Source organism: Coloeus monedula (assembly GCF_965178545.1).
Source record: "Coloeus monedula genome assembly, chromosome: Z".
NCBI classification, from domain to species: Eukaryota; Metazoa; Chordata; class Aves; order Passeriformes; family Corvidae; genus Coloeus; species Coloeus monedula.
The window spans coordinates 75086167-75112626 of record NC_138822.1 but is presented as its reverse complement, the minus strand read 5'-3'; the positions used below and the strand labels follow the sequence as shown (position 1 = coordinate 75112626).

At 41.3% G+C, this 26460-nt stretch overlaps 1 protein-coding gene across 1 annotated transcript in view; it reads right to left on the bottom strand.

Moving 5' to 3' along the window:
• CCBE1 (collagen and calcium binding EGF domains 1) overlaps positions 1-22203 on the bottom strand; it is a gene marked incomplete at both ends in the record, with an annotated part of 92663 nt that extends 70460 nt beyond the window's left edge. The window contains 2 exons of the mRNA XM_082301387.1: positions 21904-21984; positions 22103-22203. Coding sequence (XP_082157513.1) covers positions 21904-21984; positions 22103-22203 — 182 coding nt within the window. The remainder of the gene's footprint in view (positions 1-21903; positions 21985-22102) is intronic.
• Positions 22204-26460: the final 4257 nt, after the last annotated feature.

The window sequence follows — 26460 nt, the reverse complement described above, 5'->3', positions numbered from 1 at the left end:
ACAACTACAGAGATTTGACATTCCGTGCACCGATGAGGCATTTGACTTCCCATCATCCCAGTTTTTATGACAAAGTCATCCAAAACATAAGCAATGCCAACGGGCAGATCTGATGCTCAGTAGAAGGGAGCGCACAGAAAAGGTCCCTTTGGTCTGCAAGTGTTTATTTCTCCAAAATCAACGCATGTCTCTTTTTGGACTACGGTCAGGGGGCATATATTTTTTGTTAAAAGTGTCAATAATACAGGTGTAAAAGCTGTTAAAAAAATGCATTCCAAAACTTTTTTTTTCTTTTTTTTAAACGAAGTGTTTGCTGAAACGAAGTGTTTACTGAATTAAGTGCAAGGTCCCAGCCACAGCACACTCTCGGGGCTCACTGAAACAAGACGGGCAACGTCGGCCAAAAGAAAAAGCAGAACAAAACCAATAAAAACAGTGTTTCCAAAACTCCATCTGCACGCAAACTGAAAGCTACATAAATCTGTTCTGAAGCTATCCCCTCAACAGACACCTTCCAGCTTGGGTTTTCTTGCAGAAATCTCTGCAGTTTCTGGAACTGCAGAATTTACGTTCACAAATGAATGAAGATATAGACGGTATTGCTTGAGAAATATTGTGATAGCAGCATGGATAATAACTTTTGCAGTAGTTGCCACCAATAATATAACTTTCAAAGTATTCTTTTTCACACAAAGGCTTTAAAAAGAATGTCTCAATTTACCTTGTGATTAAAATAAAAATAGAGAAAAAAAAGGTATTTGTTTCTAAATTATCATTGGCATGCCTTAAAAAAACCCCTATAAACAAGAAGGGGTAAAAGAGCACAAAGTAAAACTTGTTTTGAAGTCAATGAAAATTATCTGCAATTTTCAGTTTTTTGTACTTTCAGTAACTGCACTTTTTTACTTTCAGTAATTGTACTTTTAGTTTCTCCCCACTTTTCCCAGATTCCCTCTCCAGGACGCAGGCATATTGAAATGGAGTAGGCTGAGAAAAAAATCCCTGACTTCAGCCTAAGCCAAAGCAAAATAATAAATCCTCTTGAAAGGAAGCTCAACAAAAATAAAAATAATTTCATGTTCTATCTTGAGCCAACAAAAATGTAAAAATAAAATACAATTAGAATTCAAAAATCATTGTGTTTCATCTACAATGAAACAGGTCTTCAGGGTTTTACAGACTAGTACTAAATATCTGACCTTTTGTCATCTATGATGATTTCAACTACCTATACTGAAATCCGAATTAAAAAATAATTTTTAAAAAGCTGCAGACTTCCAACTGTAATCTCACCTAAAGAAACCCTTGCTACATTTATACAAATACAATGCATGAAATGATGCCTTAGGGAATGATGAAGAGATTTTCATTATTTTTATATATATATATATAAATAATACCTGTACAGACTCATAAATATTTGAGATTATATATGCATTACATAAAGTTTATTATTAACATAACAAAGATGATGCTATATATTTTAGCATATTTTGATGTATTTATGCTAAAAATAAAGCTCGTCTTAGGAGCATTTTGCGAAAACCAAACCATCTTGGGAGTAATTCATAGTGCAAACTTTCATATCTGAATGTGTAAAATCCCGCAAAGTATGCTGATGCTATCAATATTCCTATCAGTTTCCAAGTAAACTCTATTTGCCCAGACATTTATGGGGACCAGCAATAATGAAAAGCCCATTAAAAAACTCTTTGATCATCCTCTTTCTCAGCAGGGGTTAAAATCATGCCTTACCTACATTTTCAACAATATCTGATGTATTTTAAATTTTCTTTCTCTTGATAAACTTCATCAACCATTTGGATCTGTTCAGCTGTTTGTACTCCACAAGCATGCTAATCACACAAGTGATAAATGCAGTCACTTGGGAATTTTGCATGTTCAATTGACTCTCAATAACTCTTACAATTATAAACATTAGGTCATAGTCTCACAGCCTCTCTTTAAGGAGGCAATATATCCTGGAACACCATTTTCCTTGTGTGGTCTTCAGCTCTAAAACACTACTGGCAAAATGTCAGAAAAACGCAAGCAATTTAGGTTTTTATCCCACAGTCAGTATCATTATATTGTTCCTGAAAACAGATCACAGTTGGAGCTTTGTGGGCACTTCATGGAACCTCCTACTCCTTCCCCACCCAGTTAGTTTTGATGCCAGCTGATGGGAGATGCTGATATTGGCAGGAGCTGGCTCCTTTTATTAAGCACAGATATGGTTTGGACTTGCTTCTTGAGAGAGTCCTCAGTGGGATGTGTCCCATCCCCACTGTGCACCCACATGAACAGCCCACAGCTCCTTCCCTTGGGAAGCAGCCAGAGGGATGCTGGGACACTGGGGAGAGGAAGGCTCAGAATTCTTTTCCTCACAAGTTACTGTGTTCACAGCGTCCTTCTTAGAGGATTTACAGCTCCCCCGGCTTCCCCTGAGTACGAAACACCAGTTGCATCATCAGGGCCCCTGTGGTGCTTCATTTATCTCATCAGTGATATGTAACAGAAATTAAAAACACCAGCGTTGTTTGGGAGAAAAAACCCAAACCACAAACCAACCCAACAAATGAACAAATGCCATAAGAGTGTCTAAAAATCTTCTACATGGAAGATGGTAAATCGTGATCTATATTGGAGGAAAAAGCAATTTTTATACCAGTTAGCAACAGTCACATCTTTTCCCCTCAAAATCCAGCATGGTTGGAGGATATAAGAATATGTACCTAGTTTCTACTTAAAAAACAGAGTTTCTTGTGCTGATTTCACTCTGCAGTGTGAATTGAGATAGTTTTCAAGACAAGTGGAACAGAGATCCTAAAACATATTAAAATTATGACTCTTAGCTGGTTTTGCCTTTTCTTAAAAATTACAGCAAGCTTACAGCTGTCACGGCTTAAAATACTGCTTCACATTTCCCTGTAACCCAGGTATAAATTACAGATATTTGGGGGTGTCAGAGCTTACAAAGTGCTTTCCAGCCCTGATTTTACCTTTGGATCTTCATTCCAATTGATAAATACAAGAGATCATATATTGTCTGAGAAAACCTTTTTACTGATACCACTCCAGAGAGTAGAGATAATTTATGTTCTTCCAATTTCCCCCATAATATTTGGTCATTTTAGACTTTTCCAAGAAAGTTAATGCTTCTTGAGATCTCCACCCATTTGTGCTGAACTGCACCCCCTCTGGAAGCCCCTGCCAAAATAACAGCATGACATACAGCTATTAGCTTTAGAACTGGAACTATATTTTCAGATCCTGAGCTAGACACAGTAACTGCTCTTAGCTTGTAACAGGTAATTGCAGAAAAATATTTGGCTTGTTTCTGGCTTCCTTTTCTAGGTGCTACACACACACAAAAAATCTCTGTACTGGGAAACAACAAAAAAATCAAACAGCAAAAGTAAAATTGGAGAATGAGACAGTATACAACTGTGGTAAGCATTTCCAGCCATCTGATCCATCTGAAAAGGTGGCTTGGCTCCTCAGAGGCACTGAAGTGTCTGCTGCTCCTTGCTGGTATTCCCGCAAGTTCAAGGGGCAGTGTCTATCCAAATTCAAGGAGTTTAGGCATGGGATTTGTTTTATTCCAGCATTGCATTTGGGAACACATTGACCCACAGCACGTGACTTCATCATGTTAGCATCCTAATTTTTTTGAAAAGTAAACATGAAAACAAAACAAAACAAACCCCACCAGTTGAAATACAGCGTTTTACTTTTCTGTAAAATTTTTAGTTTAGCTCGTTGTACCTCCTGGTCTGACTTGTCAGGTTGTTAAATTGACACAGAATATTAAATTTCACTCAACAATTTCAACAGGATCTGAACCCCCCCCTCCCCCCCCCCCCCCCAACTCTTAGTATTGTTTATTTACTTGTATTTTTTCCATTCTGTTTGTTTTATATATGAAGTTACAGGACAGTCACCATGTGCCATGTGTCTAAACCAAGCACCTCTGAGGCTGCATTACTCTTCCAGTATCTTCCAGTGCCCTGAGCCCTCCTGGCAATTAGTTACCAGCTCACGTGGTGGCTATATCTAAAGAATTAGCCACCTCTGTGCCTAGGACTAAATGTGCCATAACTTGCAAATATTTGACCAGCTTGGGGTTCTTTCTGTTAAGTGATCATAATGCCTTTGGTGGTGGTCTGCTGCCATGAGTCATGGTTGAGCTGTCCTTCATTCCTGACCCAAGGACCTAAAAAAATAATAAAAAGAGGAGAATCTGCCCCAAAAACTCTGGTATTTGTGGTAATGACCCTTAAATACAGAAGGCTGGGAGAAAACAACTATAAGTGTTGGGTTGGAAGTTGAGTGGATGGCTGGGACACGTTTGCCTTGACTTCATCCTGTAAATCCTCATTCCGAAGTAAAATCCTACTAATGGTAAAAATAATCTAGATGGACCAGTTTCTACAAATGACAGAAAATAGAGCCATTGCCTCTCTCCTTCTGGCCATTGAGTCAACTAAACTTGGTAGAAATTATTTTTTCAAAGTCTTTTCCATCCTTCTTAGATGAGAAACACACTGAGAAGTTTGACAAAGCAGAGAACTCCTTCTAATAATGTTAATTATCCTGTTTCAGATCCCTGTTTACAGTAGTATAGAAAGGATGTATTTTGTCTTCATGTGGCCTTAAGCAAACCCACGCTCTGACCCTGCAGCCTCTGGAACACAGTCACGACTGTTGGGGAGATAATATCGCTCATGTCGCTGCTGTATCAGCTTTCTGCTGGCATTGGTTCAGTTCTTCTAACAGCAACAATATCCCTTTTCTTAGCCCTCAGCTAATTTTCAGCTTTTGCTGGTGCAACTGCTGCTTTCTCAGTTATTCCAACTTTAAGGGTCACTGGAGAGTCAACCTTCAGATTAAGGCTTTTCTCTCTTACTGTCTGTTAACGAGAATCTCTGAAAATCATCTAAACAAGACAACCCACTTCTTCACTCTCTTAATGGAAGACAGCAAAGCCAAACTACTCCAGCTTGTGTACCAGCAGCCTCCAGGCTGGATTTGAGCAGGCAGCACACATACAAAAAGTTCTCTTTTTACATGCGTCTTGAGACATTTAATCCCAAAACTGCCACTTGGAACAACTACATAAAGAGCAAAAGTTCTGTTCTTTGAACAACATCATGGCTATTACCCAAAACTGTGTCCCTGGAGATATTGTCTAATTGATGTTAAAATCTGTCAGTCAGGTACTGAGAAAAGCAGACTCAAACATTCTCCCCACCCTCAAACATTAGTACAATACCATACTGTAAATGAATTAAAAATTTAATTTTTCAAGAATTTGTGCACAGTCATGACATTAAGGATCTAACTCCATTTCAGGTTTTAAATCATTCTGTACAAAAGACTTGTCATTATTAAGATCCATGAAAGAGACTCTGACATTTCAAACTCCCCATGTTATCCTGCTGGGATTTAAAAGGAAAAATCAACATTCAGGACTAGAAAAAGAATGGTCTACTCTAAATGCGTATTAGTAAACTCCTTGGGAAAACCTTCAGTTTAAATACAACTCTGGTTTATAGCAAATATTTTCTATATTTCCTTGTTTTGCTTATTTCCAGGGATACGTGTTCCCTGCTAACAATGACAAGGGAGATGTTCATAAAGAGGCAGCACCATCACAGGATGTTGAGCACAGCCATGGAAGTCATTCAGATAAGAGATAAGATTTCCCACATTCACCACATTCAGTAACAAAAAAAGCCCAGCAAAAATGCCAAAAAGGAAGGAGCCCATGATTTTAAGGCACCAGACCATGACTGTGTGAACCTGAGGATTTCCATCCTGCTGAAGTAATCAGTGATAGAACCACAGGCACTGGTGCAAGTGTGAAGGGTTGAGCTGGAGACCCGAACACCCTGCTTGTGCTGACACAAAACACCTCCAGGCTGGAGTAAGCACGACCACAGCCTGGGGGCTGCTGGTTTGTGACCTGTGAAGGTGTCACTGGCACTTCCCATGAGAGCTGGGAATAGGCTGGCTCAGTTTGGCCGCTAGGCAGTTGGCTACATGACACATATAAGGACACAGTTTTGCTGGCTGGTGAAAGGATCTGAGCTATGCAGCAGAAGGAAGGCAACTCCCAAGTTGGGTGCTTGTATAAAGATACCTGCAAGGTGCCATCACCATGTCCAGAATTCCCAGTGCAAACCAGTTCCAAGACTAGAAAATGATTTTCACATGAATATGGCACTACATCTACCAAGACCCATATCTTAAAGCTTGGTACTCATCGTCACCCAAATAACGACGTAATTTTTTAACTACGGCTGCCTTGTACCTTTCCAAGAGGGATATTGCTTCTTTCCATCTCTAGACCACTTCCCTCTTGCTGTCACATGGGCTGTCCCTGTTTCTGAAAGCCTTGCACCAAGTATGCCTCCTCATCCTTGCAAGTTAATGACCAGGATTACTCAGGCTCTTCCAGCTGAGGTCTTGTCAAGGATTTGCACAGTAGTATTAAAAAATTTCTCACCACTACTGGAAAGACTCCACCATATAGAGTGTGGCACCACACTTGACTTTCTCATTTCCAGTTCCTGGTTGTCCCAATCCTGTGCCTTTCCCAGCTGATAAATTTCTCACTTTCAGTATCATCTCCTCAAACAGACAATTGCGCCAAAACTTCTGCTGGACCAGAAAAATTTGTTTTACCTACAACAAGCTGCCTCTTTAAGGGATACATGGAACAGCAAATGGTTTAGGTAATCCCTGTTGGGGATCAATTCCTGCCAAGTTTAGCCCATTATTTATTTTCCCTCATTTCCAGACATTTAAGTACCAGAGGCGATGATCCACTAAGCAAAAGTGTTAGAAAAGCACAAACACTCCAGCGATTGCATATATTCCTCTAAGAAAACACCGGAGAAAGTCTGACTGGGGTGACAGCTCTAAAGCAGACAGAATATACAGTTTTCTCCCCTGAGATGGATATCCTTTGGCTCTTCTTAGATGACAGAACAAGGAGCACTTCAGAGCACCTCCTCACAATTCTGGGTACCCCAGGGAAACACTGCCTCTGTTTTTCTCTGAATTCTAACAAGAAGTATAGAGTTTTCAAAGACATAATTCTCCCCTTATTTATTCAAGTTAATGGGCTTTTTCCTTGTTGCTACCATGACAGACTAGTGGTTTCAGGGATTCTTGTTCTGCATCTCTACATTTCCAACTACATGTCCAAGAAAAATGATCCAAGATTAGTTTTCTGTTCAAAATCAAAATCACAAGTACATTTTTACATTTGTGATCAGACGCATGTCTTTAATTTCCTCTCAGACTCACCGCATGGTACCATGTCACACAGCATGGAACAAGGACAGTGTAATCCTGCCATGTCTCAATGCTGGCGGCGCTTCCCTCCTGGGCATATCCAATTCCTGCTTTGGCAGACTTACACACTCTCCCCAGACTCCTGATAAGGCTGAAGTGTTTTCTATGTCTCTGCTTACTTGCAGCACTGTTCTAGCAAAGTTAAGGTGTTTGCAAGCAAATAAAAAAAGAAAATTTTGAGGCAAGTTTGCAGAAATCTGCACAAAACTTCATGAGTTAAAGTGACGCACTAGGAAGGGAAAAATGCAGACTTGTAATAAAAAACAGTGCTGAGACTTCTGGATAATTAACAGGGAAAAGAGAGAGTATGTTCTGCCTTGGCACCTAGAAGGAGCAAACACAACCTTAAAATTAAGCATCTTTTCTGCTCTCTTCAGTTCAGGGATGCTGATAAATGCAGGAGAATTCAGAGAACTGAGAATATGATGGGAAGGTGAGAGAATACAGAGCATCCTCCTATTTGACTTGACTAAGATATTGAACACAGACTTGATCGTATTCAAAAATCATATTTGTGATCTGTTTCGTTTTGTTTTTCTTATCAGCAAGTTGCAAAGTTCTACCACATACCAGAATTAACCGATCCTTCCTAATCATTTTATTCCATATATCCTCTACTTGAGCACAGGTCCTCAGATGCATCGGACTCCTACCAAACTCAATGGGTTGAAGCATCCAAACGGTTTGATCATCCATCTCTTAGGGCATCACAGGGCTGAGAATAAACTTTGGCTGGGCTAAAAATACGAAGTGTTTTTAAAAAGTGTGTAAAAATTCTTTAGTGAAGATACATCAGTTCATTGAAGATTTCCAACTTTTTTAAAAAATTGCACATAGTTTGTTTATTTATTTAGAAGCAGCCCAGGAAGTGCTGACTAGCCAAACAAATTACACAAGAAAGCTGGATTTTGATGGGTTTTTGCTGGGGCCTTTTTTCTTGCTTGTTTTTTTTTTTTTCCTTTAATCTTCATAACTGACAATCAAAAATAACTTCAAAAATCTATGGTGAAACAGAAGAGTTCCAAAAAACCAGAACTTAATTGCTCATACACAACAATTGCTGAGTTAGATGACTCATTGTAAAATACAATCAAATTACTTCATCCTGATGGGAAACGGGAGACCTCACAAAAGCTGAATTTCAGGGACTAAACCTTATTTTCACCATCACTTAAAGCAGCATAAATCCAGAGAAGTTCAATCAAAGCCAATGGAACTATATCCAATTTGCACTAGTGTTGCAAAACAGGTTTTGACTCTAGCTAATTTTTTTGTTCACAGGCACTAAAACCAAGCACAAGGTATTCTTGCTCTCTTGGATGAGACATTAATTTATGTAGCATTTTTATGTGTATATGTTGTCATATCTCAGCCTAAATTTCTTCCAAGAGAATACATGCCTTGCCATTACAGACAGCTAAGAGATTGTCAGAACGTTTCTAACTTCAACAGCTGAGATGGTAAGTTTATAAATAATTTCCTTTTGTTATGCTTTTCAGCTATATACTGTAAAAGGAAAATCTCAGGATGGCTAATCCTCCATCTAAACATTGACTTTACAAAGGGAATGACAGACCATCCAAATGTGGCCTATGAATTACCTCAGAGCAGTTAACAGAAAAATACATTGTGGAAAATTTACTCTTTAAGAAGGAAACTTTTAAAAAAAAAGTTGTATGAAAATCAGTATGAAAAAATGCGAACAAAAATCAGCAGGTGTCTGTGCCTTTCAAAGCCTTTCAAAGATATGCATTTAGTCTGAGTAAAGCAGGTAGATAATCTGCCATGCTCTATATGTCAGATACCAAATAATGAAAAAGATACTGCATCTACTTGTAAAACTCATATTTCGGTAAGAAGGACTGCAAAAACAATATTCTGCCCAATAAACTAAGTTACAGTCATAAGGATATCATGAAATGTTTCAGAGAGCCTTTCAAATAGAGAATGTTTTCCTGTTATGCAGTAAAAGATGGAAAAGCATCTGCAAAGACAACCAACCTCACTTCCTCTCCAGGAGCAAGAGAAAACTTGCAATTTTTTTAAGTCTGCAGTTTAGCCATTTAAAAAATAAAACTTATTTCTATTAGAAGTTAGCATCTGCTTCTGTATTTATCAGGAACCTGCTTCTCCAAATAAACCTTCCTCGTAAACAGACTTTTTCATGCATCCAAATGGGTTTAGGAACTACAGTTTTCCTACAAAAAATCTGGGTTAAAGTAGCTTTTAATTCAGATATTGATATCCAGCTGCAGAACACCAATTTGACACTTGGCTTCCAAACCCATATTTTGGAAGTCTCTGCTTCTCTCTGCTATTATCATCGGGAAGTTTGGGATGATGTAAGGGTACATGGTCCAAGTCTTCCTCACAGGAGCCTGATAGGGAAATCAGGGATTTGGTTAGGATCACTTCTAAAACTTGTGTTCTCAAGCATTTCCCACAAATATCAACTATGTGCCTACAGAGCAGGACACAGCCATTTCCGGTTCTCGGCTGCTTTGCGGCTCTTTTCCACATGCATCCCATTGAAGCAGGCAGGATATTAAATCTTTTGAAACACTTAATCTTCTCACAACTGAGACTGGATTTCAGTAATAAACACTTGCTGTAATTTTTCATCCTTTGGGCCATTATATTTCCAAGAAGCAAGGTCAAGATGGCATTTAATAAAAGGGTTGCTCGATTTGTTTGGTTCTTTCTTCCAAAAGAGAAGCCTTGCAGATGCAAGCAACAAATGGAACAATATGGAATACAGCCAGGGTCTTCAGACCTAATACACAATTAAGAGGAATCTGAACACAGGAAAGTTTCTCCATTAATTCCATCCTGAAGATATATTTGTCCTGTATTAAATCTTTGTCAAGTCCTTGAGGAAAATTTCTTGGAAGAGTTTTCTTTTCATTGGAACTACTTATAACTGTAATGGCTGCAAGGTCAATGAAAATGTTTGAAGTCTATTTTACTGGTACTTAAAAATATCCAGAGGTCTATATTGCGAACAAGGATGTATAAATAAATATATGTGTATTTTTGCCATTGTTGTCCCCGACTACTTGTTTTCTACTGCTCTTTTCACTCTGCCACAGTTGTTTTCACTGGAGATGTTCCAGTGATGTACCATTAGCTTACTCCCCCTGTGGAAATACTCTGGATACTTTTGAAACATAAGAAAACATCTCAAAAATCTGATTTGTCTCTTGGTGGATATGAAAAAATATACTTTTAAAAATGAACATTTTATTCTTCTTATCTCAAACAGTAGTATTTTGTTGAACTGAATGACAGAAAATCACCAAAGTAAACAAAGTCTAGCAAGTTATTTGAACATTTGATTTACAACAATCTTCTTTGCTGTAACAGGAATGCTACATCTTCAGCTTAAGCTTTCAGGTTCTCTTTCTTCCCTGTGAGGCATAAATTAGGCCTTGTCCTCCATTTTATAGCTGGAGAAGTAGCTAATACTGACATCTGATGGAAAACTTTAGTGGGTAACTGAAAGAAGAATTTGGCATGATACAGCTCCTTGAGGAGCAGAGAAATTAAGCCTAGGACCTAGAACTGGACTCCTGGCAAGTCCCTCCTATGGTTAAACCCCACTGCCTCCCTGGATCACAGTGCTCCCACCAATGTAAATCTGGAGGGACACCGCCAAGGACTCTTCCAGGCATGGTCAATAAAACCACAAATTCAAGTATAGGTCAGTGCGAGGACAACAAATAGCACAAACAAGACTCTGGCCAAGAATCTCAGCTTGGAAAACCAGGCAGAGAATTCACTTTGTTGGTAAGATGTGTTCAATCTGCTTTAACATCTTCCTGCTTTTTTTTTTTTTTTTTTTTTTTTTTTTTTTTTTTTTTGTGGAATGCTGAGAATAATTATGAAGAATTCTCCAACTGACACACTTTGGTGTAGGTCCAGGGAAGTCAGTAGAGCTATGGAAATGCAAACCTCTGCAAATCTTTTCATACAGCGCCCATGCAGGGACCAAGACAGACGTCCTTTAACAGAGGTGAGCTTCTAAGAAAAATCAAAAAATGGTCAGTCCTGCAGACACATTCTTTAAATGTTCTTAAGCTCCTCTGCCACACAGAGAAATTTCTGCAGGAAAAGGGCCTGATTTAAGATCAAACACAGAAGAAGGATGGACTGCACTTTGAATTTACTTCAAATCCAGAGGAGATCCAGGAATGCAAGTCTGTCTTTATAAAGCTTTGCGGGTAAAGCTCTTTCCTGAGATTATATGACAGCAAAATTTCCATTTCTCTTTAACAAGTGTTAAAACTAAGAGGAAATATCATGTTAGCTTGCTGTGAGGGGTAACTCTTTCTCCTTCTCCTCATTGACCTTATACAGAAAAAAGAATCTGACCCTGGACTCCTAAAGCAGACTGAACAGAAATGCCTGAAAACTGGGAATTGTCAGATTGTCCCATTTCCCTCTGTCATCCCTAATTTACTGCACTTTGACGGAAGTTAGAAATGTAGGGAACTGAAGTGTGACACTGAGCAGGGCAACACTCTTAGAAGTAGCATGTTCAGTATCTTCTGGTTTGCTATTAGACAAGCTAGAAGGCAAGCTGGATAAGGGAGAATAATAATGAATCACATGTTCTCTATTTCTAATTAGATTCCCCATTTCATTTTGTGTTTCTTAATTTTAAAATCAGAAGAGCTTGAAATGAAAATTTTCCCATGAAAACTCTAAACCAGAAACCCCCCCCCCCAAAAAACAAACAAAACCCCACAAACTAAACAAAAAACTACAAACAAAAAAACCCAAACTAACAAAAAACCAAAAAAAGAAACAAAAAAATCCCAAACCAAACAAACAAAAAAAGAAAACAAACAAACAACAAATCTGCAACGACCTGCTTGCTTTAGGGTCCTTATCTCTCCAGGCCTCCAGAGAAGCCCAGTGGAGTAGACATACATTGTCCTCAGGGAAAACAAACCAAAAAACCCCCTAATGAGCTTTTAAAATCCAAATATACATCGAAGCAACCTTTATACAACTGCCTAAGCAAACATATAATTTTGCATATGATCAGCACATTAAGTAACATATGAAAAAGTCAACATCTGAGGCACCCCAAGAGTCACAGTCTGAGGCACCACTTTCCCTTAGACTGTCCAGGCCACTGTGCAGACCAACAGCTGGGTTCATCATGCTACAGGATTCCAAAGATCAGCCCAGACTGCCAGCACTGCCTGTCTGACACTGCTCCTTACTCCTGCCTTAAGAAGCTGCAGCTAAAAGCACATATTCCCAGTAGGATTAAGCATTTACCAGACAGTAGCTCCAGTCCTGGTCCCTCAAGTCTCTTTCTCACTCTCCACTTCTCAACCACTTAGAACTACCAAAGCCCCTCAACCCTGTTTTCACCCATTTCTTCCTCTCCCCACAGATGGTGTTTTAAAGATTAAATAATTTTCCCTTTGGCTATTTTTGTTTCAACTCTCCAAGGCAATAATCTCTAAACTAAGGGGTTTTGTCAGAATTCCAGAGAGCAATGTTTAGGAAACAACTCCGCTATTTTGGTGCAGCTATGATAATAAACTCCTTAGTGAAAATTAAGTATGATAATTACATCCTATTGAGTAGGCAAGATGTCCAATTCACAACACACATTTAACGTGTTGAATGTGATCACAGGAATATTAACATTCCACAGAGACACTGGAGCTCTGGGCAGGAAGTTATTTACAAAGAAAAAGTGCATCCAATAACGTTATTTGCTCTCTCTTACAAAAGAGTTCTGAGCACACTTTTTTTTCTGGGTGTACTTTCACAAGTTTCTGTATTTTGAGCATTCATCCATTTCTCCTGAAATATTACGATAATACTTAATGTATTTCTTCATCCCTTTTGAAGACTGTACAATATAACTTCTCGGACTTGCACACCTTGTTACAGAGAATTAGGTGGTCAACCTTCCTCCTCAGCGGTTTGATAGTGAAATGATGAAGCCAACATGAACTCTGCTGTTTTACACTGGAAGCTATGGACCAGTAATTTTTCTATAGAAAGAGAAATAATATGCTTGCTAGCCCAGATGAATACTGTCTTATATTTCTCCAAACTCATGCTCTACAATAACTTGCCTTTGACCTATAATAAGCTTATTCATTTTCCAAAAACGACCCATTTAAAAACTTGGATTATATCTTAGATTTTGCCTCTCTTTCCCACATAAAACACTGTGTATGCATCACTTTATGTCCCACTCCACTTGAAAAGGATGGAGAAAAATTCTGTTTAATTTGTGTTTACTACTGAGTGGCTGCTAAAATTAATGCAGTTAATACAAACACTGGGTATTTAATCTCATTTCAGTTACAGCACGGATTGTCAATTAAAATGAATGTGGTTAGAACTTGAAAGTAACAGAGAAACTCAGAAGAATTTATTTTTAATAGCTGGACGTATGCTAAATGCTTGCTGGTCTTGTACTTCATTTTTTGAACCAGGATCAGCAATGAAATCAACACAACACAATGGAAAACACTCATTAAGGGAGAAGGATTTTCCAAACACTAAGCTCGAAGATTACTATCTAAAACTGAAATTGTTTTTCTCCTCAACAGTTAAACAGAGCTACTCTTGAGGAGATGCAAATTGCTTTCTTTCACTAGGCCAAGAAGAAATCAAGTCAGCACTGTATGGATTCTGCTTTCCATTGTTTCTGCTTACAATTGGAAGCACATAGAAGAAATGGCAAAGTTGAGCAGCAGAGTGACATTTGCTACTGTTAGTTTACGAAAGAAGCCACTATTAGTTTGAAAACTGAAACCAATCAAACAGAAAACAGACAACACAGATAAAAAAAAAAATCTGAGCAGACTTTGGGGAAAGCTTTTTTCTTTACTGTAAATCAAAGTTGGCTTTGCTTGTTTGGGGTGGTTGGCACAATTATAAAGAGGAACCCTGGAGTGACCGATGTGGTCTGTGTGAGATGTAAGCAACACAAGGTCTCCAGAGAAGACGTTCTCCCTGTCGCTGACTTATGACAAATTTCTGTGCCATCCCCAACAGCTCCAGCTGGAGTGACATGGGTACTGAACACTCAGCAGTGACTCACACTTTGAGACAAAAGCCGTCTCAGGACTCAGGGCACTGCAGTGGAAGCAAAACCAAAAGATTAAACTCAAGATTGTGCGAATTCAGCACAATCTCAATGAAACCCAAAATCACACGTGCACCAAATGACCAGCACTGCGCAAGAGTGAGTGTAATCTGAAATGAGATATACCCCAGGTTCACTGTAACTGCTTATCTGCAAATCAACATCAGGCATCTCCCGCATACCTGCTTGGTGTGACCTTGTTCCCCACATACAATAATTTCCCTTCCAAACATGCAATGAGAGAAAAACAGGCCAGCACAGCAGAGATCTCAAAAAACCTGTTGCTCACACGTTCTTTGTACTGGCCAATCCTGTCTTACCTGGGATCTTTAGCAGGCCTGATCTACTTTTCCACAAGTAGTTTAAATATTTCATGCTCAACAACTTCCCAATAACCCTTCACTATGACAAGGAGCCCAGGCAATCTGAACTGAGCAATGACTGAAAGGGAAATTTAAATATCTGCCTGTAAGTTGTCTCTCCTGCCCCTGCTGACACACACTTTACAGAGAGGGACAGAGAGGGAGAGAGATTTTCCAGACTGAGGAAGGAAGTAAGGGGAGAGTCTGTCAAGGGAAGATGCATCAGTCCCTGGAGCTTAGCTCCAAGTCTAGCTGGGAGAACAGGAATCCTCCCAGGGGTGCGTCCATGTGGGTTTTTGTCTGATTTTGGCTGATGTTTTGTTTTTATGGGTTCAGCTTAAGAAGCCTGGAAGCATTTAAATTATACTTCTTTGGGGAGTGATTACCTCCCTTCTGTCACACACACGTCTGTCGCACAAACCACCACCAAGATGGAATTTTTGTCTTTTTATGGCTAAGTCAATTCTTTTTTCTGCTTGCTCCATGCCCCTTGGGGTTTTGTCCTTTCTCTTCACTGCTGCTCCATGTCTCTGTCCTTCCATTCCTGCCTTTTCTGTCTTGCCTGTTTTGTCTGCAATCAGTACTGCTCAACTCAGCTCAATGGGTGTCTACCACAATGGGAGCAGTAATACAAGTATTAATAACATCCTGCTGTTAGCAGGAGAGACTACAATCACTTTTTTAAGGACAAAACAGCCTGACCTTAGGGAGCATACACAATACTTAGGATAATTACAAACGTCATGTTCCCTTTGGCGGCTTATTTTTATTACCTATTTCGTATCAGCCATGGGAGGCCCTGGGGCTACTATTTTGTTTGTCTGGAGTCTCTGAGCTAGACAACATGGCCAGGAAAGTCAGTTCATATTTAACCCTATATTCTGTAGATGAAAACCATAATGCAAAGCACCTGGGTTTCATTATCAATCAAACCATCAAGCAGGGCACTTATCATAAAGCTCTCGGCTGGCCAGTTCTAAAATTCTCCAAACTGCTTTGATGTGAACATCAAAAACTCCTGGACTATGTGAACGACCACTTGCCCCACCTCATCCTTTAATTAGCGCGTCCTACCTGAGAGCACCGCTCACAGTAATTATGCAATGTTCTTAAAGACCATTAATTAAATGGTTTCATTTTGGAATGAACTGGCTGTACAGAGGAGACGCTGCACAGGAAACCCACAGGAGCGCCATGTTTTGCTGCAGGGGGTCTCTGCTGCAGCCAGTCTCATCCACATCTCCTGAGATCTCAGGTGTCTCTAACATCACCAAAGTCCAGAAATAATTAAGTTTCTTATCCTTAGCACCTGAGTCAGAAAAGTGACACAGAAAGTCATGGCCACCCAAATGTGGCATGGAAGCTTACAGACAACTGTGTGGCATTGGTGTTAGCCTTAATCAGCAGATATTCACAATGTGTCTCTGTAGCAGGGAGCAATCTGTTCCTTTGGCAATCACAGCAAAGAAAAATGAATGAAACTCAGGGCTGAATGCAGTCAGAACAAGGTCATTTGAAGGTGCTACTTCCAATGCAATAGTGAGAAAAAAAAAATCTAGGGAATCTAGGAAGAATGTGTTGGCACCACTGTAGCATACACTGTTTTGTAAAAAAGTACTGTATTGAAGCAAAATTTTATTCATAGATATGTACAAAGTTCTACCTGTGATGGCAACTCCCTGGAAGATTTTATTGAAAATATGTATATATATGTATATTCTGTACGTTCAGTTTTCTGAAACTGATACAAAATTTGAAATCATATTCTCTCCTAAATTTCCAGCAAAATTCCACTGCAGAGTGCATTTCCCTTCAAGATAACTGGAGATTAGGCAGTACTTTGCTCTAATCAGGTTAGTTTCTTGCTTAACTCTTACATTATAATGTCAGTTGGGGCTCTTTCAATGATATGGAATAGTCAGCAAAACTTCAGAGAGGAAATGCAATAGCAACTATAAAAAAGATATTTATGAAAAGTAAAGTCAGAAGATAAGATGACCGAATGTTATCCTTGCTTACTCCAGCTGAAAGTTCCAAAACTATATACAGCAATTTTTTTCTCATGTTGGAAAGCTCTGCCACATGCTCTCTGAGTATCTGGGAACCAGGAATTGCATATGGTCCCCAAGGGCATATTAGTGAAAGTGCTGCTCTTTGTGAAACAGCTACAATCCAACTTATTCACAATTACTTTTATCTTTTAAGAATGTGCAAAATGATAGTCTATAAAAATAGTAGGCTTCACCAGCAGTGTCAGCATTTAAGAGGGTAAAAAAAAATGCTTTCTGAGGCATGCGATCTCTGTTTAGCATCAGGAATAAGTGGGGTATAAATATATATGCATTCTCTTTCACAATACATTTGAACTGTATTTTTGTTATGAAGTGTAGAACAATTTTTTACAGCAGAATTTGAAACCTGAAGTGCTGGGAGGGCCTATGCAAAATACTTGTAGCTGCTAATTATCAGATGAAGAGGCTGACAACCTACACTGAAATGTGTTCATCCTACTTAAAAGACCTTCTTCTTGCAAAATACTACCAAAAAAAGTTACAAATTAAGTTCTAAGCCAAGTTCTAAGACTTAAGTCCCACAACATGGGGCTAATTTGTAGCAATTTGTTGTATTACATTTGTAATATGTAAAGATTTGGCTCATGACCGTCATTAGCTGGGATTGTTCTCCCCAGCACCCTAATTCTGAACTTCTTACCCCTTGCTGGTCCTGTGGAAGGCAGGACCAGGAGCAGTCTCCATCACTGTACACACGAAATTAGGGTGTAACTTGTCCTTGCATGCTTCATTTTCAGCCAAAAATGCAGCAGAGTACTTATGGCAATGTCAGAGAAAGATGGATATTTCCTCTTACCATATGAATAGTCTATTAAAAAAATCAGTTTTTGTCAGCTAACTGAGAATAACAGTTTCATGAAAGACAGAAAACTGAATCTTCCCTTAGCCCAATGAAGGCAATGGTTAAAGTGTTCTTCCAGGCTGTGCAGATCTAGGTTCAAATTTTCATCTGCCTTATCTACGCATGATGGTTTTCTTAATTTAACACTTTACAAACATTTTCTGAGGAGGAGCAAAACTATTTCTTTCATGTCAGCTTACAACAATATTTAAGTGTCTAGTAGGCAAAGAGATGGGCAGTCAGGCAATAAAAATATTCTCATTTTCCCATGTTTCATGCTTGAATCTTCCTACAACTTGTAACAGCTTCCCACTAGCAAATGTTTCTGTTCAGTCTGTATATTGCCTTTCTGAATAATTCACTACACTCTCTGAATTCTAACTGAATAAAATATTTAGCTCTCCTAACATACAACAGTTACTGAGGTGATAAAGTTTGCAGGTTTTAAAAAATGGAGCAACTCCAATTAATAAATTGTAGCAGATTAGACATTGATCCTTCTGAACTTGGAAGTGACATAACCACTACCACTCCCTTATGGGAACACAGCTACACAATCAGGACGAAGCAAGGGGATGCCTGTTCCAGATGCTGCTTTTCCTTCTGGGGCAGAGAAACAACGTACAGCAGCACTGTTTAAAATGAAAATGAAGGAGGGACTGTAATGAAGAGGACTGCTGCAAGGATGCACAAACTGAATTGTCACAGGCACTGGAGAAAACAGCAACATTCATGTAATTTTTCATGCCAACAAATTGTTTCGAAGTTTGTCTGAGAGTGAAACAGGTTAACATCCCATCCAAATAACTGGAGAAGACAGTAACAAGAGACTGGGGCTTCATATTCCTATGCTGCCCAAATTTCCTAAAATTTGATGAACTTTTGCATACAGTAGGAATTCAATGTCTTACTGGACCATACCACTATCAACAAATCTGCAGAAATTCTTTAGTGTACCTACCTGATGGGGGCATCAGTACCGGGTACTTTGTGCAGTTACACACAAGAGTTTAAATGAGATTTCCACAGAAAAGATTTTGTATAAGCTCCCTCTGCTTTTTGCATCTGTTCCTCTGTACTCTTATGAAAACAAATACAGAGGACATGTAAAAAGAAATACAAATCAAACTAAACCAAGGGCCAGACTGCACACACTCAAAAGAGAAAAATACATCTGATTGTGTATGTGGTTGTTATGACCACAGGGAAAAAAGCCAATATATTCTCAGTGCTTGGCCCTGCTTCTAGCTTGGCCCTCCACTTGGATCATCTTTAATCATGAGTAAATCTGGTTAAAAAAATAAAATCAAAAAATACTTTTTGTGATGAAAAAAGCTACTTTTATTGAAGTGCTCTGAAAACATGCTGATTTTCCTGACAAATTCCAGCAGGAGTAATATAAAGATGAAATTGTTTTCCATCAAGAATTTTGGTCAGGAATTTTGATGTCTCACTTCATATGTATTCCTTTTTTTATTTAACTAATTGCACAACAGTTCATCTGTAGTGGTGCACATTGCCTTATGCCTGATGTGTTATGACATGAGATAAATTTTGTGTCAGTTTGTGTAATTTCTACACAAAAGTTATTTTGACCTACAAAAGAAGTTAGGTGTGTCTGCTAGTAGTAAATAGAAGCTCACATCAACTATCCCTTCATCTACCTCTAACAATGTATATGAAATACGTAACTATTTTCATTATGAAGTACTGTGAAAAAAGAGATCTAGGAAGATAAAAAATGAAGTGTTGTAAGAATAAATTCTAGAACATCAAAATCAAGTTTATGTGAAAACTGCAGTGAAAGCTCCTCAAAGCCACAGCTGAGTTTCCATCAAGCTGAATGTAAGTTGCTGGTTGTCATTCCAGAGATGAAAACTGAATCCTTAAGCTCCTGAATGTCCTATGAAACAAAATCCGCCTTGAGGCACCGGAGGATTAGTCAACACTTGCAAGTTTCCTGTCATCTTGTTAACAACCTCAACCTCAAAATATTAATGAATCTTACATTAAAATGTGCTCTGCTGTGAGTAACCACATGCCTGCTGGGAGCACACCTTGCTACCTGGAGCAATGGGGTGCTGCTCTGCCCCTGGGGTTCAGCATCTCAGGAGGGTGATGCTGCTGGTCCGTGTCAGAGTGTGGCACAGCTCCGAGGGGCAGGACAGCACATTGCCAGAAGCTCAGGTATGGACTCGGTGCAGAGCTGCCCTGCTGAGCCACATGCCTCCTTCTCAGAGATGCTGCCCTGCTCTTGTGCAGGGACATCAAGAAAGAGATCTCACAGGGTGGGGAATGGAGCCCTCACCCAACCCTAAAGGTTAAACCTTGAAAATATGTGATTACAAAGAAATGGATTTTTTTCTTTTCTAAAGCAAGGCAGACTTAGAAATCATAGATACGAAAAGGTTTGAACTAGAACAACCAAGAGTTCAATGCAGCAGTTTGGAAATACTCATTCACACAGGCTGTGCTGATTTAGGACAGTGAATATTGCTTGGGACTGTACAAAGAGAGAGCTGGGGAGGGAGGAAGGCTCATCACATCCAGAGCCCAGTGGTCAGAAATACCTCAGGAAGGATGAAAGAAGGCACAAGTGGGACTTGGCAGCTGGACAGAGACCTTCTTTCTTTGCACAGTGGTCCATAGCAGCCAGTGGAGCCTGTGTAGTCCTCCTCCATCACACACAAAGCAGAACCCCTTTCTTTCCTCAGAAGGATTTTGGGACATGCACTAAGGAACAGGATGGTCATGTGTGTGCTGCTTTATGCAGCTCCCACTCTGGCTTCTTCATTCAGTAACTCCCCAGTCAGCACAACCTTGTCCACCCCAGTGCTCTGCCCCCAAGCCAGAGATATGCTGCAGGTTCAACCAAGTAACTGCAAAACCTTCCCTGCAAAACCTACACACTGTCTCTCTCCAAAAGGTGTTGCCATTGGGTGCTACAGAGATGCTTGTAAGGGCTCTGCCTCACCTTCACGGGGAGAAAGAGAAGATAAGGGAAGCAGGGAAAGGTGGTTTCCATTCCCTGCAGAGCCCTTCCCAGGGACTGGGAGGAAGATAATGCTGCTAAGAACTGGGCAGTTGCAGGACACTGTGCCAGGTGTCTGTGGCTGTCAGAGGGCATGAACAAGCCTGAGAACATGGGAGAGGGACAACACTGCTGCCCCACTGCTGCTCTTTGGAACTGATGCTGAACAGAAGAAATGGACAATCTCTGTAGCACTTTCCACATGCATTATCATGTTTTTGGTATATATAAGTGGCTCCCAGCCACATGCAGGCATACACACACAGACAGAGCACAGTTGCCTGCACAAAGCAACCTCTCACAAGAAGCAGCTTTCATATTTGAAACATCTCGTCTGTGGGGACAGGGCTAACCCGAGGGCATCAGTGGAGGGATACGTGTGTGCTCATACTTTGTGTACAGCTCTTGAAAAAGCACATCCACTGTCAACTGTTCTGCACAGCTGTCATCATTAAAACAGATGATGTTCCTCAAACACACAGCTGAAAAATGAAAACTCATGATTAGATTCATCTTACTTAATTTGAGAGGCCTCTGCCGAATTTCTCCCCCAGAGATGATTGCTGAAGAAGTTACTCATTCTGAGGGTATGATTCATCTACCTAACTTAAGATATCTTATGCGTGGCACAAATCCAGACGACCTCCCTGATTATCCTGCCACTGATGTAGCTGTAGCTCCAATGTGCCCCTGGACACCCAGGTCAGAGGGAGCCTCTCTCACCGTGTCCGAGACTGTCGGTGGCTTGGACCCGGCAATCAGAACCGCAGGCGCGCTCTCCAGCGCTGTCTCGGAGGTGACGTTTGCAGCGAGTTACTGAAACCCTTCCCTGGGACGGCTGTGGGACTTGCCAGGGGAGATGCGGAACGCGGGAGGGATGTGACCAAGTTACCTGCTCCGCGGTGCGCGGGGTGGTGGGAATGCTGGGGTGGGCTAGCACGGAGCAGGGGGGAGACAAAAAGCTGCCACAGCAGCCGTCCCTGCGCCTGACACCCACACGCATGTGTTCCCCGCTGCCTTCCCCGCGGGCAGCGAGTCCCCAGCCGCGGACACGCGTGCGCCCCGCGCCCCCTTTTCCCCCCGTCCTCCGCGGCCGCGGCGCTCACCTGAAGCAGGTGGTGAGCTCGCCCGTGGGTTTCAGGCAGGGGTAGCGGGTGGTCGCGATTTTGTTCTCGGAGCAAACCTCCCTACAGGGCGGGGAGTCGTAGTATTAAAAAAAAAACCCCAAAAGGTAGGAAAAAGAAAAAAGAAGGTGGTAGATAGGGAGGAAACGCACAGAAGCAGCCGAGCTATCGCAACACCCACCTGTCGCCGTCCTGCGGCTCCTCCCGGTAGGTCCAGGCGTGTCCCAGCGCCAGGAGCAGCAGCAGCCGGAGCGGGGCCAGGCTGCCGGCCGGCCGCCCCATCGGGCCGCCGCTCCCCTCCGCGCCGCGCCGGCTCTGCCCGCCCCGGCCGGCGGCGGGGCTGCGCCGACCCGCGCTCCTCCCGCCCCGCCGCGGGGCCGCCCCCCGCCGCCGACAGATGTGCCCGCGGGGAGGGGCCGCGCGCGCCCAGATGTGCCGGCAGATGCTGCCCCGCGGCGGGGCGGCGGCCAGATGTGGCAGGGTCCCGGCAGATGTGCGGTGGGAGTGAGGGGACATCAACACACAGTCTCTCCCCGCCCCCTCCTTCCCCCCCCCCCCCCGCCACGCTCCACTCCCGACCCCCCGGCTGCGGACAGCAGGGGGAAGAGGGGGAGGGGGGTGCCCGGCCCAGGGTGAGGGGGGACGGAAAGTGGTGGAAGGGTCCGAAGCGCCGGGGGTGATCAGCGGCTCTCGGTGCACCATCACTGATGCTTTCCAGATTCGGCTTTATCTCAAATGTCTTCCCCAAAGAAACAGAGCAGTTCAAAGCATCTCTGCGGCGACGGCTGTTTATCCTTGTGTACAGCTGCCACTTCCCCACCATTCATAAAGACGGAGATTAATGACAGCAGACTCTGATAAAGCGGCGCATCAGGTCTGGCCCGTTGTACCATATCCTGTTTTCACGGTTAGACTGCTTGGGACCAGGGGAGCAAACCTACAAAACCACCGTGCCTTCGCAGTGTTTGTCAGATGCAGCGGCTTTGATCAACACGTAACTTCCTACAAGTACGAAAAGCTCCCGGGACATGAGGGGGTGCGAATCAGCCTTTCTAGCACTTTCACCTGCAGTATAAACGACCTCATTTTGCAGTCAGAAAAATCAGGGACATGTGAGCAACAGATTGTACTCATATATGATTACAGCCAGAAAAATCAGGGATATGCCAGGAACAAACTTTAAATCCTCTGTTAAACCAGCACAGGAGTAATAAAGGGGTGTAAGATTTGAGCAACACACTTCTATTTTTTCCCCTGCTGCAGGCAACATTTAAAGAAGTAATTTCACCATTCTGTGCCTCAGTTTCCCATGTCTCTAAGAGGAAGTTCCTGATAACAAAATAAATAAATAAACAATGCAGATCCCCATATAAGAATCAGCTATGATTAAGATGTTAATCCCTTTGGTATGTTGTCCAGTACCCAGAAAAAGGCTAACAATAGAGGAACTGGGAAACTCTGGGGTTTTTCAGAAGTTTTTCCTGACTTGCACAGCATCCACTGTCACCATGGTCTGCTGCCTGTGCTGTGAACTGCCAGCTTCGAGGTATTTCTCTCCTTTAGGCAACCCTGCACGTTGTTGCTATTCCTGTGCTCAGTTAAGCAAAGGAGTGCTGCACGGCAGATTTTTTTCACCACTTCTTTTGGCTTTTGCTCTCAAGAGGATGTTTCAGATGTTTATTCTGTCATAATTACTTCTTTTTCCTTTATACAAATAATGAGTAAGCAAAGACAGAACTTGCTGTCTTGAAGCCAGAGAAAGCTGTGGGTCTTTCTCACAAGGCTAAGCACTCACCTCTCCCAGACAGACTCTCCTGATTTGGAGATAAGAGGGACAAAAGCAGGACCTGGGTTCTGGGACCCAAGAGCTCAGGAGACACCTGTCTCCACATCGTGTTCCTTACCCTCCTGCTCCAAGCAGAAAGTATCCAGTGACAAGATCTGAAATGAGGAGAGGTTTGCACTGCTGTAACCCCTGTGATGTCTGTCTATAGATAACAAAGGATTTAATTTAACACATTCCAGAAGTGGTCACACTCCCTCCAAAAAGCTCCTTTTTAAAGAGATTGAATCATATCAGAGAACAGAGCCGAAATCCTTTGGATGATTTCCAGCCCAGACCCAAATGTCATGAATTCAGGAGGACTTTGATTTAAAAGACCTGTATATTGGCCTGGCATAAGTATGCTTCTAAAAAGGCGGGTTTTTTCCACAACTTTTGCCACTCAGTGCAGATCTGATTCACTACCCGAATTACTTTACTTGTCTCCCTGCCTTTTCTTTAATGCTTGCCACCCACACAGCACTGTATCAACACACTGCTATCTTTTAATTAAAAAATATTATATTAACATACATATGTATTTATTTAACCCATGCTAACAGCCTTGCTAATTTAAAAATGGTAACCTGCAGGTGAAGATAATCCTGTACTCAACTCTTTGCCAAAGCAGGTCCCAAAGTTTTACATGCAGAAGAATTTCAGTGTGATCAATAGTTGAGAGAAAAGAGAGGTTAAACAGCACCACAGTTTGCAGTTGGTAACTATATTGTAGCTGAATACATTAAAGTTGGAGGTTTAGTCATTTTGCTTCATCAGCTCCATCTCAGCTTTAATGACCATGGAGGCAGGGTCATCCTGAGAACAAGGCTTTCGTCCTGAAAAGTGTTGAAGGGTGACGGTGGTTAAGGAAACATGGAAAAGTTCCTGTTGCCTCAGGCAAGGAATGGTTGGGACTGTTTTTATATATAGTAAATAAGCAGAATGGGATTTCTCGTGCAAGGGATGCTTTTCCTTGTGCAGGGTCATGTTAGTTTTGACTTGCCCAACTCAAGCACGTATGAAGTTGATTAAGCTGCACACTAAACTTTGGAACGCTCTCAAAGAAAAGAATGAGGAATTCAATGTAGTAAAGTGCTTATCAGAAGTTTTATTTATACTGTTTACATAGGAAGAAGATGCATTATTTCCTGCAGTTCATTCATAATGGTGTTGAATTAATAATACAAATTCAAGTTTCTTTTCTGAATATTGCTGGTAACTGGAATAGCCTAGAAGCAAACCATGATCACTGCCTCTTGAAGAGGCTCTTTCTGTAGTGGAAAGGCAAAGCCTCTGAACATGAGGAGAAAGGTGCTCTTTAGATATACATTGAGGTTGCTTGCATGCATGTAGGTCTTGAGCAGTTATTAATTATCTACTACTCACTGACCTCCACCAGGGCAGTTGTATTAGGCTCAGTATAAATGCATACAAGAGATTTGAAAGTTTGATAGCAATCCTAAACATAGAAGTTTATTTTTCCCTCCTTCCTATTCCCACCTTTAAAAGAGCTATGACCATGATGGTTGGGTAGGAAGGGTGGGGGTAGGGGTGTGCTGGGATTTTTTGGTTGGTTGGTTTTTTAGATGTTTCACTGCAGTCTTCAGAAGTATGCGCTGTCACTATTCTTAATCCATTTACAAACGACATTTTCATTGGTGTATTTTCCATCTGCTTCAAACATAAAGCAAGTAACCAGTTATTGTAAATAGTCTTAATCCCACTACAGCATTGTGTTTGCATCAAGTGCCAGGTCTCCAGCTGTCAGCATTGACATGTTCGGGGACATCAGAGCAAGGCTGAAGGTGTAAACAGACAGAAAACAGAGATTTTCAAGAACATCTTGGGCAGATACTTTGAAAGGCCTCATGATGGTCATTCATGGATTAGGCTTCCTTCCAGGTGAATGTCCAAACTGAATCTGGAAGTCCAGATCCAGATTTCTACTTTCAAGGAATATTGCACAACCCAAGCTCAGCTGCTGCACACTCACCCAGGCCTGGGGAGTGTAAAGATTTCCCACACCACTGGAACTCCAGGAGGCACCTAGAGCAGTGTTCCATCTCAGATAAAAAGACAGAATCAGATAATATATATATATATAAAAAAAATGCTGAATAATTATATCTCTCTCTCTAGATAGAGGTGGAATTTCTTCCTAACCTCTCTGTGATCAACAGAGTTACCCAGTCTGTAAAAGGCTGCATGAAGCAAGAAACAAACAGGCAGAGCAAAGGCAAGGAGTGAATGCAAAAGCCCTCAGAAATGATCCCCCAGGAGCTGGTCTGGGACAGGAAGGAAGAGAGAGAAAGAACAGAAAAAAAGAGAGAGGAAGAAGAAGAGGAAAAACAGGGAAAAAGAGATCTGAGGAAATGTCAGGGAACCACAAGGTCTGCCGTGGGTAAATAGGTATTACATCCCAAATGCGGATGGTAGGGCACCCAGCCAAGCATCTGTCAGAGCAGGAAAAAGATAGAAAGGGGTGCTAAGAAAACAGGGGCATACTCACAGCAGCACCAAGTTATGTTTGGGTAGCAAAGAGCAGAGGACGAGGTAAAGAATGGCTAAAAACTGGGGAAAGGCTGTTATGTTTCTTATCTGTTTGTTCAAGACATCCTTTTGCCACTTGAATAGGTGGAAAACTGTGTAAGTGAAAATATTTTATTTTGCCTAGTAAGTACAAGGGGCTGTCTTACTTCTGGAACCCAACATGTAAA